This window comes from Gadus morhua, chromosome 5 (assembly GCF_902167405.1).
Source record: "Gadus morhua chromosome 5, gadMor3.0, whole genome shotgun sequence".
Taxonomy (NCBI): Eukaryota; Metazoa; Chordata; class Actinopteri; order Gadiformes; family Gadidae; genus Gadus; species Gadus morhua.
The window spans coordinates 6,255,245-6,272,208 of record NC_044052.1 but is presented as its reverse complement, the minus strand read 5'-3'; the positions used below and the strand labels follow the sequence as shown (position 1 = coordinate 6,272,208).

At 44.7% G+C, this 16,964-nt stretch overlaps 1 protein-coding gene across 1 annotated transcript in view; it reads left to right on the top strand.

Annotated features, from left to right (window-relative positions):
* LOC115544341 (leucine-rich repeat and fibronectin type-III domain-containing protein 2) overlaps nucleotides 1–15,658 on the top strand; it is a 74,770-nt gene extending 59,112 nt beyond the window's left edge. Inside the window, exons 4-5 of the mRNA XM_030357239.1 lie at nucleotides 7,407–8,802; nucleotides 12,613–15,658. Coding sequence (XP_030213099.1) covers nucleotides 7,427–8,802; nucleotides 12,613–13,603 — 2,367 coding nt within the window. The 5' untranslated portion in view covers nucleotides 7,407–7,426 and the 3' untranslated portion in view covers nucleotides 13,604–15,658. The remainder of the gene's footprint in view (nucleotides 1–7,406; nucleotides 8,803–12,612) is intronic.
* Nucleotides 15,659–16,964: the final 1,306 nt, after the last annotated feature.

The following is a 16,964-nucleotide window of genomic DNA, read 5'->3' as shown; positions in this document are numbered from 1 at the left end:
AGCGGATGAATTCATGAGTTTATTTTTGATTTTCTTATGATTATTTCATTCATGCGTGCAATGCATGTTACACAAATGAGCCCCACACTGAATTATTCAATAGATGTAAAGTTCAATGTGTGTCAAATAAAAACAATAAAATTGTTGTTGAAATGCTGTTACTTGTTAAATACAAAAAACTTATGATGTATACATACAATCCAATAAATGGATGTTCGCACAATCTAAAACAAATTGGTTTGCCATTCAATTTCATAACTTGACATTATTCCCCAGCAATTTATGTAATTGTGCCTGACGTCACCAAATACCATGTCTTGCTCTTCTCCTCCAATGTAGAATTACATGCCACATGTTGAGTGTCATCAGCAAATCAACCTTTGTTCTTTATATCCCTCCTCCCAATTTCATTGTGGATTGATTGGCTTAATTTAACAGTTTGATTGTCAGTTAGAGATGTAACCAGGGGCAATGGCATTAATGCATCCACACATTCACAATCACACCACACAATACACACACATAGACTTCACACAAACACACAGACGCACACGCACAGACGCACACGCACACAGACACACACGCTCACACACACACACACACACACACACACACACACACACACAGACACACACACACCAAACACACACACATACACACACACACATACACACACACACTCTCTACTACTACCACACACACCTCTCGCTTTCATCTCACGCTCGGACGGTCCAGAGGCTCCTGGGAATGCTCAACGGGGTGGAGGGATGGGATGTCCAATGAGAGGAACTCCAGGAGGTTGGCAGACACCAGCAGCATTGTGGGTATTGAGTTATCAATTACCCCCCTACCCCCTACGGACACAGATGGAGCTCAATACTCTCTGCTTTCCTGACATTCCGCGATGGCCCGTGGAAAACTGAAGAGAATAAACGAAACGGACAACTTTCAAGAAAACCAAGTCATTAAAAGCTTCAAATGGGGTGGCTCTGGGTACACTGCTATAATGAGTGTCCAAATCTCTTTGGATTCTTGTTTATAGAGCTGCCCGGGTTTAGAGCCGTTTGTCTTAGTTTGTATTTACAGAGACAAAATTGTTTGTTGACATTTTAAAGCCCCAGGGAACCTGAATCGGGGATTTGCTTCTGACTATGTGTGACGGGTCGTGTTGGTGTACATTATGCACGCTCAATGTGCTATTACTCTATTAATCTATGAGTATGTGGATGTTTCTTTCACACTGATAGCAGGAGCTGTTCCTTTTGGCTGAGCCCACACTTCCACATCAGCTGCACACCAGGCTTACTAATGAGTTGTTGGTCACTAATAACATCATGGCCACTCCCAGTCAGCTCTGATTAAATGCTCTGATTGGCCAATTTCATACATTTAAGTTATTTTTTAACGTAAAACTCCTACTTAATAATAACCAAAACTTGTAACCAATAAGGGGTTACCAGGGGTTTGGACGGCGGAATGGCATTTTAAAACAGATGCGAGATTGTGATTGGATTTAGGATTTTCTGACAAGAGGAGACAAGAAAGTAAAGAAAATCCATCTACTTTTATAATCTCATTCTGAGGCGAAAGGCTGCAAAGGAGCACTTTCCTTTTTTTCAAAATCAATGACATTTTGTAACAATTTTAAAGACACACAATTCAACACAGTGTGTGCAGTCTTTCTTAGTATTTTCTCTGTGTTTGTGTAATCTAGTTGTTGAGGACATTGCTCAATGAAAACATGGTTTTGTCATGGATGGGGACAGAAAGAGCATGGCTACCGATGGGGTTGAACTGTTGTATCGATCAAAACTATCGCCGGAGAGCCGGAAGACAATCCCCTCAATATTAGTCACTCTACTCCCTACTCAACAAGATGCTTCTTGCATGGATTCTGATAAAACACACTTGAGTGTTTTGTGTGCGTGGTTCATTCAGGCAAGAAATCAGTTCCCATGTATTTATTGCTACTCATAAAAGTGCAAAGTAGTCCTTCTACCCCTCTGGGCGCGGTGGACAGCGATGCTTGGAAGAAGTGGGACCGCGGCCCGTGGTAATAAACGGCTCTGTTATCTACTGTCTATTTTCTTTTTGTCTTTAAGTATTGAGAGGTCGATGTAACAGCGTCAATATTGACTCTAGGCTAGTGATATCGTCCAAAGGTACACAACACACCGTATAATTGAATGTCTGAGTGTCTTCTTATCAGCAGCAAGGGTGACGGCTACTGGGAAATCCAGGGTCCATTTCTGATGACACAGACATTACTTTGTAAATTGTTCATTTAGGTTGTATTTCAGGTACTCCATCCTTGTCTGTGGGAAATCTTTTGTTTATTAGGGACTGCTGGAGTACTGGAGGTTTAAAACAAAGCCAAAATAGAAAAAGTGTTGTTATCACGACCCTATTTCACCAGGGAATCGGTTAATGTTGTCAGATGAGGGTGGGGATGGGCGACATCCAGGGGCAGAGATAGCAAAGTGAGCATGTTACAACAAACAAACTAATTACATAGACAGTGGTGAGAAGGGACAATTGTTTTTACCCTTTGGCTCCAGGCAGTGCAAATTAATTAGCGTTTGTTTTGCACGGCTGAGATTGGCTCTCAAAGCTGAAACCTCTGCCGTTTGTTATCATTTTTTAGCGGCGAGGGCAACAGAGTGTGTTAATCGCATTAGCTGTGTGTATTTGTAGTTGCCTGGGTAGTACATGTGGGAGCGTGTGTATTCGATAATTGTTATAACCCCACTGTCTAGGGACAGTGGAGGTAGTGGATGGAAAATGGCTGGGATTAGGGGTTAGTGAATGAGCAATAAACCAGAACAATGGTCTAGAAGAAACAGGTGATCAAGAAAATGTATTGACTGAGGGATAAGTGTAGAGGTGAACATAAAACATGAAACAAGTATTTTCAACACCACAAGACATGCATCCGGGTCTTTAGTATTGCCCAGGTAAATATCAAAAGGGAACAGTGCTGACCTAGCTGCAAGCTAGAACCACACACCTACTCTAACCTAAACTCACCACAGAATACAGTGGGTGGCTAAACTCCTAACCCAATGTATGATGATGCAAGTGTATAGAGGCCTCTTCCTTACCAGTCCCAAGACCGCAAGGTGGCAACAAATAATGACAATGGGATCAGACTAACAGGAACGCTGAAAAAACAACTCAAGTAGAGGGAAGGGCAATATAACTGATGGGCAATATACTGATGTATTCATAATCAAGCAGAGGTACCGTCAGCAGAGAAAAGAGTGACCACCAAACAAAGATTATAAATGGTTGTGGCAGGCCTCCCATTGCTGGGAACGGATGAGGTGGATAGGCTGGTTCGCAGCTGGTTCACTAACGATGCAAATGGATGATGGACTGTCACCCGCACATGATGGAAGAGAGACAACACACACACAGTGGACTTAGCAGAACTCTACTGGGATGGAAGGTCTTTTCCGACTTGCTGCACTGTTTATCACTAAATCAAGTCATCTGATTAATGCTTAGGCCTTTAAGGAGAAAATGCAGAGAAAAGCTCTTTGTGTAGTGGCAAGGGCCTTCATCCCCAAGACAAAGGGTTAGGGGTTTCAATGTTGGAAACGTGCCAGGTGTATTAGATTGAGGTGTCCAACACCGAGCGGCTCCTTGATGACCTGCGTCTGTGCTCACTGTTTCCCTTAAGACAAAAGTAGGTGTTACTATTGATAAAGGGTTTGCAAGCTTCTCACCAATGAGAGGCTTGCAGAAGGAAACCTTGGTTTTGCTTTCTTAAATGATGATCCGTCCCCCATTTTAATTTGGGAGCAGGTTAGCTGAGACGTATGAACCCCTTCCTCCTCCATTCCGTTGAATAACCGCCATCACGGAGACGGAGATTCCATTTCAAACGCCTCCCAAAGAATATGAAAGAGTGCACCAGTTGATCCAATCAGCAGAGGCGGCTGTTCACTCCTCCAGGAGGCTTCAATGTGTGTGTTTGTGTGTGCAGGGGTGCGTCCATGGGCGAACGTGCGTGGAATTGAACCTGAATCCAACTTGGTTGACGTCCAAAGACGTGGCACTTTACAGCTGTGTGTTTCTACCATTTTCCATTCTCATAATCCAATCTCGTATTGTGCCAGAATGTCCCATGTTGGCACAGGAACTAGTTTAGCTCTGAAATTCCCAGCGCAATTTCACGCCTGGAGCTATTGCCTCAATGCATAACATGGAATGTAGACAAATATAAAGACAAATATACAATACAAGTACAAACAAACACATAATGTCCCTGAACTAGCATTGACACTTTTATAAAAAATGTTGCGGCATAATTTATCCATCCACTTCACAATCTGCCCAAACTGATGAATGAGTGGTTATGCTAATTATTCCCTTTAATTAGGAACATTTGCATGAATACATGACACAAATAATGTATGAATCACTCTGAAAGATGCTCATCTTTTACCAGTCTCACATCGTGAGACTGGGACGATGTGTGTGGGGAGGGAAACTATTTGCATCAGATGCGTCTGACAGATATCAATACAGCTGTACTGGTTCAAAAAATCCCCTTGTCTAACAAAAGCCCAGAACTCAAAATCCACCATTCCTGTCTATGATGATCTTATAACACTCATTAGTTGTTAGTTAATGCTTATTACTCCATTAACTAATGTTAATGAATGGTCAATTAGTCTACCGGTATTGTAAAGTGTAACCAATTATCCCCCTTTGAATCTCTTCCTTTCTTCAACCACTCTCTTGCCCAACTTAAATCAATGTTTTTTTGTTTTTTTTACCAGTGGATAGACAGAGATATAGAGCACAAGGTGTCTAAGACAGTAAAAGAGCTAACAGTATCCCCCTGACTGGTAACCTATGGAGGACCAGTGGATACACAGATATACACTATAGGCGTCTGTATGGACGACTCATGCGGGGAGAAGATCGCAAGCCCTTCTATGGGGTATTGAGATTTATGGGAAATAACGAGAGAACGCCGGCTAAAGTAGAAATATAAAATAGACACTTGCATTTGAACTGTGCGTAACCTTTAATATATTCGTAAAAGATCTGCCGACTCATGGCGCTCCTGGGCCCTGGCGCCAGCTGGTCTGAGGCGGAGGGGCCGTCCTCCAGAGCTAATATCCAGGGATCAAAGCAACTGCACGCAGTCCACGTATTTACATTCAGTATCCCTCAGGCCGCTATGCTCAGAGGAGACCTAAAAATGGAAGCATGACATCCCTCCCGAGGGCTATGGTTTTAATATCGAGTGTGTGTGTGTGTGTTTGTGTGTGTGTGTGTGTTTGTGTGTGTGTCTGTGTGTGTGTGTGTGTGTGTGTGTGTGTGTGTGTGTGTGTGTGTGTGTGTGTGTGTGTGTGTGTGTGTGTGTGCGTGAGCATGTGTGTGTGTGTTCGTGTGTGTGTGTGTATGTGTGTGTATGTGTGTGTGTGTGTGTGTGTGTGTGTGTGTGTGTGTGTGTGTGGGTGTGTGTGTGTGTGTGTGTGTGTGTGTGTGTGTGTGTGTGTGTGCATGAGCGTGTGTGTGTGTCTTTCTGTTTATGCTGCTTTGGATCGGGTCCGTGTAAACCTCAAAGTTGTTTTTTTTGCACATTTTTTAAAAATCGTGTGTCATTGTGTGATTCTACTGTTGACATGAAGGCTGTGGCGTTGTAAATGCCAATCAACAGCTTCTCTGAGAGCTCTGCGTGTGATTGGCTGGCTTGCAATCGCCATGGAAAGGACATCAGTGTGTCACCCATTTAATCCCATAGAAACCAGAGGAAAAAGAAAAACACCCAAAGTTTCAGGCTGCGGTTTGGTTGGCTCCAGAGAACAGTGCTGTCACATGCAAATAAGGTTTGCAATGTCACATTTACCAGCACTATTCATTGTTCAATGACTTAACAAAAAATCGTATCAAATATATTTCTAGATTTTTTTTGCTGCCCTTGTGGGGATAAAGAGATGCGTGAAAATGATTCATTCTGAGAAGTCTGTCACCATAAAAGGCCACTATCGCTCAGATGGCTCATACTGGAAGCTTAGTGTTTGTGAGGGTCACGCTCAACACAATGTAGCAGTATTTTTCTAACCAACCTATGCATGTTTCTTTTTAATGGGATCCAATTTACCGGTAGATGTTGAGAGTCGATTGCCAGCAACATGTACATGATATTTTGAGTGCACAGCCAAGGATCTTGTCAACATGTTCTCTCAAAGCTATCGACTACGATGCAAAGCAAACTGACGGTGTGTGCATGAATTCTTTACCTTGGTTCACTCGCTAAAAGTGTCCCATAGTATGGATTTTGGATTGGTGTGAAACCCGTTCTGCCCCTGTTACGGTTACACCGGGCAAAAGGCTTTGAACATCGTATTTGTTTTTAGATATTCACGGTAAAGAAAATGCTGCATTATTAATGTACTTAAATTGACTTTCATTTGCTCCAATATTCGTTGCTTGGAAACTATGTTCCACATTCACAATATTGCAGTACTACAATTTAGCTTCATGGCCGCATGACGTGTAGTTGGGTTTTGTCAGCGCTACAGGGTATAATTGCAAACTGGTATCAGCCAGGAGGGGGGTTGTCATGTATATAGGCGTTCATAATTAGGAGTTATTGAAACCAAGGTTTTCTACATGAAAGGCTTGTTCCAGGGAAGTAGAGGCAGATAAGAGCCACTCATACTGTGTCCAGCCTGTCTAACATTGAATAATGGATGCAAGCAACAAACCACGCTTCATATGGTGCAAATTAAAATTGAATTATGGATATATTTTGTTTTGGAAGAATGCGCAGACTCTGCTTGTAGGCATGGTTTTCGATGAATGGTACTTTTTTCAAGGGTTGAAAAAAAATACCTGCTTGAAAAGTTTTGACTGTATAGGAGGATTGATGATACAAACATTCTGCTCAATCTTTCGGTCCAAACCAAGTGTGATGAGACAAAATGGTGCATGAAGAACAATATCGAAATTGTATGAGACCATGCATGGAAGTACTGTAAAAGGCTCTTTCAACCAGCAGTTAAAGCACCACATATATTGAAGGCCAGGTTTTATTTATCTGGCATTAAAAACACAAGTATTCAGCTAGTTTAGCTGATGCGTCATGGATGGTGTAAATTCAGCTTAAAGGCATCACCTTCATTGCAAATAGCCATTTCAGCTGCTTATGATGTAATAAAGGTTCTATCTATTAACCTTACATGCTCAGAATTGTAACATCAATGCATTCAGGTGGTTGAAGTTAGTGGTCATTTATAAATTAATAAAAATATTTATAATAATTTAATGTATTTTTTTCTTCAAAGGGACAGTTTTATCAAAAGTGTATGAATAATTGAATGAATGAGTGCAGTCATTAATAATAAAACATTTGTCAACTTTTTCTTTTTCTCTTTTCACCCCAGGTCCCCTTCCATAAGCGAACATGGACAAAGTGGTTATCAGTCTCCTGCTCCTGGGAACCTCAGTAATGATGGCCCATGCATGTCCCAAGTACTGCGTCTGCCAGAACCTCTCTGAGTCCCTGGGCACACTGTGTCCGTCCAAAGGCCTGCTCTTTGTGCCGCTGGACATCGACCGGCACACCGTGGAGCTGCGGCTGGGCGGGAACTTCATCCTCAAGGTCAGCGCGCAGGACTTTGCCAACATGACCGGTCTGGTGGACCTGACGCTGTCCCGGAACACCATCAGCTCCATCCAGCCCTTCTCCTTCATCGACCTGGAGACCCTGAGGTCGCTGCACCTGGACAGCAACAGGCTGACGGAGCTGGGGCCCGACGACCTCCGGGGCCTGGTCAACCTGCAGCACCTGATCCTCAACAACAACCAGCTGAACCGCATCTCCAACGTGGCCTTCGAGGACCTGATGCTGACCCTGGAGGACCTGGACCTGTCCTACAACAACCTGCGCAGCGTGCCTTGGGAAACCATCCGCAAGATGGTCAACCTGCACCAGATGAGTCTGGACCATAACCTCATTAACTACATCTCCGAGGGGACCTTTACCGATCTGGATAAGTTAGCCCGCTTGGACCTCACCTCCAACCGTCTGCAGAAGCTCCCCCCGGACCCCATATTCGGCCGTTCCCAGAGTAGCGTGGTGCTGACCACCCCATACGCCCCGCAGCTGTCCCTGAGCTTCGGGGGCAATCCGCTGCACTGCAACTGTGAGGTGCTGTGGCTGCGCCGGCTGGACCGCGAGGACGACATGGAGACGTGCGCTTCCCCCGCCGCCCTGAAGGGGCGCTACTTCTGGTCCGTTCGGGAAGAGGAGTTTGTCTGCGAGCCCCCGTTGATCACACAGCACACGCACAAGCTACTGGTGCTGGAGGGCCAGACGGCGAGCCTGCGCTGCAAGGCCGTCGGCGATCCGATGCCAGCGGTGCACTGGGTGGCGCCCGACGACCGCCTGATCAGCAACTCGTCACGCGCCACCGTGTATGAGAACGGCACCCTGGACATCACCATCACCACGGCCAAGGACTACGGCACGTTCACCTGCATCGCCGCCAACGCCGCCGGCGAGTCCACGGCCTCCATCGAGCTCTCCATCATACAACTGCCCCACCTGAACAACAGCTCGAACCGCACCGCGCAGCCTAAGTCCGGCCTCTCCGACATCACCAGCTCCACCAAGATCAGTAAGGGCGAGCCCAAGCCCCCCCCTGAGAAAACGGTGTCGGTGTCCGAGGTGACATCGGTCTCTGCTCTGATCAAATGGATCGTGAGCAAATCAACCCCGAAGGTCAAAATGTTCCAGCTCCAGTACAACTGCTCTGAGGATGAAGTGCTCATTTACAGGTGAGATGGACGAATGTGGCTGCAACTACGTGCCATTTCATTGTGAGACTGAATTGGTGATTCATTTGTGTGATATATTAGTTGGCAAAAGGTTTGTGGTTTTAATTCAAAAGTCCTGAGGTTGGAGCATTTCTTTATTTGTGAAAATCAAGATGATCTATCAGTTAGACGCCGCCTTGGTAAAATTATCCTTTTAATAATTTCATCCTTATCCTTGATTATTTCAAATCATTCAAGAAAAGGTTTGAAAGGGTTAATGGGTGTCTTAAAGGGAGGATAGTAGATATTTTCAGAATGAATGAGGTGTCTAATATCATATTTGGGCTTGGATACTGAGATCATGTTCTAAAATATTTGTAATTTTCCTATTATGTGATTCTGATATGATGCTGCAAGCAGGGGCACATCCAGAAAAGAGAAATGTGCAGTGACTAATGTTACAGCGATAGAGTAACTAAATAAGCAAAATTACAGCATACCATGGGACCATAGCATTTTAATACAGTTTCAATTTCAGCTTCTTGCAAATGATGCCTCCTCTTTTATTCCACTTGGTCTCCGACATGCTGTTCTTAATGGCGTTATCCTTCCTCCAGTGACTCAATCTTTTTTTAGCATGGTGTGTTGAATACATGTAAGGAACTTAATTATGAAAGGCTTTACATAGGTTACATTGCCAGCACTGATAGCAATGACTAAGACCTACCTCTGCAGTCATTTGAATGTAGAGCTACATTTAAAAACAAAAAATATACACCCTATCACAATAGGAATAGAACAGCAAAAACGCTCTGTTTTGTAATCACTCCAAATCGAATGCTAATGAATCCCTTCAGCAAATAATGTATCCCATTAAAAGCCTGCGCACCCCAGTATACACACTAATACTAGCGCCATGCGATTTAACCCCCCTCCCCCTTCCAACTTCCAACACACAACCATCCCCTTCAAATGAACCTTAAAATGAGACGGCAGCCGACGCCGTCCACAGCAGCGGTGCAGTGAGGCGGGTGGTTATTGGCTGCGGCGGAGATAAGAATGAGGTTGTGTTTGTGCGGTTTTTCAGATGGTTATTATTTTGTCCAGGGTCTCTGGTTGAAACTCATCATTTTCGTGCACTGATTGTGTTTATCCGGTCTTCTGTGCGAGGAGAGTCTCTGAAATGGGGGAGAAAGGAATGTAATGAAAATTTGTCGCAAAACACATGATTTTAGTTTGTTGTGTGTGTTCGATTTATTGACAAAAAAATCGGGAAAAAATCTGTTTATCTTAGTGGTCTTTTTAGGATCTATTGTAGGCCTATATTTTAGAAAATGTGTATATTGCAGTAGCCTACAGGAGAACTGAGTTTAAGGAAACTATTTCGGAAAACTATAATTCATAGTTTCTTAATCCTTACTTTTCGTTTTGTTCAGCTAATTGAAAACAATTATCAAGACTTGAATGGGTCGTTAATACGGTTTTATCTTAATGACTTCGGTGAGCAGCTTCATAAAGGTCATATTTCTTTTGGAATGCTGTGGTCTTAAAAATATGACAAAAGTTAATAATCACTTTATATTTAAGTGTAATATAGCATCATAAATATATTAAATATACATCATTTGATAATGGACTTACAGTAGTACTATATGGCAAGTCTGTATCCCCTAACTAAAAACTTCTGTGCCCTTCGCTGAACAATATCTATAAATTTGTCGGCTATAACATTAAGCTATTCAATTAAACGTATAATGCCAGGCTCCCACTGCAGCGCAGCCGAAGAGTCATTGATTATGTGCTACCTTGTGTAATGGCTACACTTTCCTTTGGGTTTTGAATGTCAGAAGGCAAATTAGATAATTTTTCGATAGTTCCAGGGTACAGTTTGAGTGCGTAAAAGAAGCTAAGCATAGCGCCTGGTTATTCCCCACTGCACTCCTTCCCCTCTTCTCCTCAAGGGCCTCAAAACGAGCCCCTCAATTGTAGTTCCCCCCTGGACCAGCCCAATGGCACCAGTAAAAATCAATCTTGGCCACACCGTCATGGTCTAAACTAGTTTACTGGGTGGGAAAAGAAAATCGCTTCTTGTGCCGTGAGCTCATGCATGTACACATGTATAGCGCCTCTTTTTGAATAATGAAGAAGACAATTCATAAATAAACAATGAAGGCCATCAAAGGCGCTCTGTGGGTCTGCTGGTTACGTAGCCACGCTGTGCGATCAGAGCTTGTTGTGCACGTGCCCCCAGCGCCCAGCGGTCAATGCACAGGGGATCGAGTGTCAAATACTGATCACAGAGCGTTGTGTAACGAGTGTCCCCCGGCCACCTCCACCATTACACACAGCGGACACGTCGTAGCCATGATAGATTTGTAAGAAGAAGTAGGCGGTGTAGGAGAAAAAGAAGATGAAAATACTCAAACATGTTTTAATGCATACACTAATCAATTAAAAATGTAAATTAATCATACCGCCAATCAAACAACCAAATGAATCAATAAAAGGCTGAGTCATTTAATTATTTTGGAGGAGTTCAGGTATGGTTAATGACCACAGTATCCAATTGAATAGATTAAATAGAAAAGTCATTAATGCAGTATTAATGACATTCCATTCTTCCCTCTCAATTAGCATAGTCACCAGAGGAAGCTTCAATGGCAATTGAACAATGCAATTGAGAAACAATGCATTTCTTGGCTAATGAGAAACCATCCTGAGCGAGGTTGAGAGGAGTTAGAAGTTAATAGCAAAGCATGTTTGGCTGTTCAGGCTCACCGTGGCAGTTATGCCTGTACACCAGAGACAAACTGCAGGCATAATTACAATCTTATTCAGGCTCTATCCTGAATGCTAATTGCTAATTGCTATTGGATTTGTCCTTTAAATGGGGCGTAAGGTCATTTATTAAAAAAAACGATTCTGGAATGCCTGGCTTACCTTTGCAATGTAATTAAAAGGCAGAATCTGGTGTATTTTGTCAAGCTAATTAAATCCTTAGCCAGGCTTGAATGTCTGTCGGTGGTTACAGATCTAATCTGCCTCTGCTATATCTGGGTTGGACAGATGGATTCGGTAGATGAAAGCATCCATCAAAAGCTGTTGCCATGGAAATAACAGTGATTCTTTTAGCATTTGATTGATTGGCATCCCATCGTGAAACACAAAAGGAGCAAGTACTTTTCATTTCAGTTGGAGGAATGGTTGCTATTCTAAGGAGTTTAGAATTGGATTGAAAAGGCATTTTGGTAATTTCAGCATTTAATTATTCTCTCATAATATATTGCACAATGGCTTAAATTATTTGTAAGAATGGATTACTCAAAGTAGTAGTACTCAAGACAAAATATTTTTCTAATAATGTATCACATGTACAGTATATCAGATGCAAAATATAGAATGAGCATTAACCTCCTAATGACTCAAGTAGTTTAGCAATCCAATAACATTTTACTGACAATCTTTGATTGCTTGACCTGTCTAGGCTTGACAGTTTCTTTGGTGTACCTCGCTAGTGGGTTCCCCATTGAGGGTTTCTATGAATGAGCTAACCCAGTAGTTCCCAAACTGGGTCACGTCAAAGACCTCTAGCTCAAGCGACTCGATACTTGTCAGGACAGGACGGCCATCATGGACCTACAATAGTGTAACGCATCAAGCCTAATGGAATTGTTTATGTAAGCAGGTTCATATTTCCATAACTAGCTACGTCATCAAACCACACAAGTCTTCCCCCCCCCCGCGCCTCAACATCTCCTCATGTAGAGAGCGGTTCACGTCGCTCATGCTAAGGCGTGTCTAACGTCGTCGTCCTCCCTGCCCTCTCCTCAGGATGATCCCCATGGCCAACAAGGCGTTCCTGGTGAGCAACCTGGTGTCGGGGATGCAGTACGACCTGTGCGTGCTGGCCATCTGGGAGGACGCGGCCACCACGCTCACTGCCACCAACATCGTGGGCTGTGTGCAGTTCGCCACCACCGACGACTACCCCCAGTGCCAGTCCCTCCACAGCGGCTTCCTGGGCGGGACCATGATCCTGGTGATTGGCGGCGTCATCGTGGCCACCCTCCTGGTGTTCATCGTCATCCTCATGGTGCGCTACAAAGCCACCGGCGGCGGTGGCGGCGTCCCGACCGGCAAGCTGCCCAGCGTCAGCAACACGTACTCGCAGACCAACGGCGGGCTGAGCCGGCTGAACGGCGCCCAGCCGCTGGCCAAGCCCACCGTGGTGGTGCTGCACGAGGAGATGGTGGAGTTCAAGTGCGGCTCCCTCCAGAGCAGCCTGTCGTCCTCGTCCGACTCGTCCAACTCCCTGGACAGAGGGCCCGCCGACCAGTACAGCCTCCAGGCCAGCGAGTGCAGCACCCTGCCCAGCAGCAAGTTCAGGAGGCACGGCGCCGGCCCCAAAGGACGGCCCCACCTGGACCACCTCCTGGGGGCCTTCGCCTCGCTGGAGCTGCGGAGCGTCACGGTGAAGGAGCACCAGCAGGCGGCCGGCTGCTCCGTCACCACCACCGGCGTGATGACGGTGGCGGTGGTGCCGCCCTCCGACAAAGAGCCCCTGCTGGGGAGGGCCGAGTCCACCACCATGCTGGGCCGACTGCTGGGGCTGCCCCAGGAGAGCAGGCCCAAGAGGAGCCACTCGTTCGACTTGGGCCACCCGGGCGCCGCGCAGTGCGTCAGTAGCTACCCGCGCCGGATCAGCAACATCTGGACTAAGCGCAGCGTGTCCGTCAACGGCATGCTGCTCCAGTACGATGACACTGAGGAGGAGAGGCCCTCTTCGGAGAGCTCCGAGTGGGTGATGGAAAGTACAGTGTGAAGGCGTCGCTTCTGACGGGACCCCCAGCGGCGTCGGGGGAGCTTGGGAGACATGCGGTGGAGTGGCTATCCAGGGACGTACGCATCCACCCTGTGCTGCATGAAGTTTATCCATGTGAATTCTTTTGTCCGTCTGTCCTCCCAAGACTTCATGTGAAAAACGACACCTTTAAGGAGACGGTTTCTCGGTTCCTGAGCTCGGATCTCTCAAGATGTGTGAAAATGTATTTCAAACTTATTTCCAAGGAGACATGATTTTTACGGACCCACTGTAGGCCTAAATGGTTTTCCGACCATTCATGCACAGAAATGTACGAGGTTTTTGGAGAAAATGGAAGAAACGAGAGGGCTGAGGAAATTGAAACTGGATTCACCCTGATTTCATCAGTGGAGTCAAAGGGAAGTGGGCCCAAACTTTTGTGCATTAAATGTGCATTACAATACGCTGGACTCTCAATGTGATATTGGACTACTATCGCGGTAGAACAGAAGAAGAAACTATAAAATATCTGTTTTTTTTATTTTGTCTGGGTTTTTCATCATTTTTACTATTTATTATTTATGAAATCAGTCAATTCAGATCATCACAAAGTTATCAAGATATCAGAGTCCAGATAATCTGGTCACCTGAAATAGAACCATTTTCAAAACACAAACCTTGCTGTCTGTTACATTTTCACAAAATGCAAACCTTTGAATTTTGTTTTCCCAAGACAACTGCAGTATGAACGGTGTGATCCCCTGAATATCGGAACCAGTGTTAAACGTCTACCTCAGGTAATGCATTATGCGTGGTGATATGCATTTGAGGAAATATGTGATCGGAGGAGCGAGATGGTTTTACAAACGGCTCAGAGCAGCTGTTCAAATGAAGAACCCTGTAGCCAACCTTTCTATTGAAAATAGGCATAATAATAAGCATAAATATATAACTCAGGTCAGAATCCTGCAAGGTCCGATGGCTTTGATAGTGCGTCTCCCTATCGGCTGACAAGGTGTGTGTCGCTGGCGGCTTCAAAAGGTCACTGATGTAAACAGAATGTTCGCCTCAGGGCACGGTGCCAGTGGCCTTGTCGCATCAGACAGTAAAAAGTATTTGAAATTCATCAAACCAAATTAATTAGGATTTTGTTTTTTTAACCCAACACCTGGAATCTTAATTGGGATCTTAATTATTTCTGGTTAAGATGGGGTTAAAAATGCAGGGATTGCTAATTGCTAATGTATGCTGGTCAAAGGCCACTTCAGCGAAAATCAACAGCTCTCTATTAACCTGTTACAAGTCAGTATAATGCCTAGGACCGTGAGATAAGTAGGGAGGAGCGGGAAAGACAGCTTATCAATTGGAAACCGCTAAAACGTTCTTTACGCCGGCCTGCTGTCCCGTGTTTCCATCACACAGACTGCTCACTGTTGTGCATTGTTTAAATTGAATTGCCAAGAACATCCGTCATCTGTCGAGTTTAGTCCCCTGCGACCCATCGGTCTCTTTGTAACCATTTGAACATAGCAAGCATTTGAGTGAGTGGCCTCTTCTCCCTGTCTTGACCCATGATGAACAGAGACACAACTCTACAAACTGTACACAAACATCGTGATGCCTTTTCTTTTCTCTGCTACATTACAAAACAGGGGGGTTCGTTCCGTCTTTTTTATGTTTTTCTTTTCTAGATGTACTTCTGTATATTGGCATTTTTGTATAAAAACTCCGGTGAGAATGTAAAAGGGGAAAACTGTGCCGTGGTACTTTTTATTTTCTTGTTCGGCAAATGGCGCAAAGGTGCTTTAGTGTGGTGTACCAACTCGGTGGCTCTTTGTCGGCTGAATGGAATGGGGTCCCATGATTCATTGCGGGTAAGAAGGAATCCTGCCTCATGGCAGTTTGTCTGCTCTGAACACGATGTTCCTCTTTCCTTTGGAGAAATAAGGACGAAACATATTGTGAGTGTGTACTTGACATAGTAAATATTCTCACGTAGGGTGATACGATTAAAAACAAACAAAAAAATATGACCAAGAAATGTTGTGTGTGTGTGTGTGTGTGTGTGTGTGTGTGTGGAAGCATTTTGCTACAAGAAGAATATAAAGTATTGGTAATTCCTACGAATCAAATTGAGTCATCCGTCTTTCACTTCTACCTGCATGACACAACAACACATCTGCAAAGATAAGCATCCAAATAGAAAAATAACAACCTGACCTGACCTCAGTTTATCGAAACGCAAGTTAATTTAAGGAACAAGGTTTGAGGAACAAGCCATCTCGCTTTTCTGCTGATCGATCTCACAGTAGACATTCTGAGGGATTTCTAAGACCTTTCTCCTTCGAGTTCTCCAATCTCCCTTTGTGTGCTGCTGCTGTAATCAGGCCAGGGCTCTACTTCAGACGCTGTCCAATCCATCTGCAGGGCGTGTCCACGGAGAAGTGCTCACAGCCAATAACAGGGCCTTAATTCATATAATCTGCCGGTGAAGGTGCTTACGGCAGCAGCAGCACCGAGTCAATATAATCTGTGAAGGGCGCGCTGTGCCTGTGCCACCTCTGCAGGAAACCTCCTCCAGAAAGCACAAAGGGCCCCGCTCGTTGAACCGTTGTTAAAAGGTGAGAGTGGATCTCACTCCGTGGTGTAATATATACTCACTCTGTGCCCGATTCCTCAAACTCAAGCACCACTCTAATTACGTCTGCTAAATTAAAATCAATACCCCCGAAGAGTGTCTTCAGCGCTAATAGCGAATATATGAAGAACAAAAAGACGACGTGTCAGCGAGTGGCGATGGGGAGATTCAACAGGTGGCCGCACAAAAGCAGAGCCCTCTCTTTGTGAGCCGGGCATCGGGCGGTGAGCTGTAAGTGTGTTTGAGGAGGATGAGGCGAGCATTTCTTGTTCGGCTTGGTATTGGAATGCAAAGGACACACACACACACACACACACATACACACACACACACACACACACACACACACACACACACACACACACACAAAGCCTTTTGCCTTTTTATTATTTTGTTTTGTTCCGACTTAAGATGGTATTGTATGCAGAGGGGATCATTTTGTAGCGCGCAGATCTAAAACGAGGGCTGTATAAAAGGCCTTTCTCAAGAGGGTGAGGCTGTTGCTGCTGCTTAGAACACAAGACAATCTCGTAATAAGTTTAAAGGCATTAAGACGTTAACATCCTGTTATTTGTGCGCAATATCAAAAAGCAATATCCCCTGGTTCCTAACAACGTCTAGGACGCACAGTGACGAAATACCCCTGTTTGAAACCGTTTCCCCCTTATTCAAAGCCAATAACCTCTGCCCGAACAGACTTCTCTCATTGCAGCTGACTTAATCCTCCCGCAGTACTATAACATG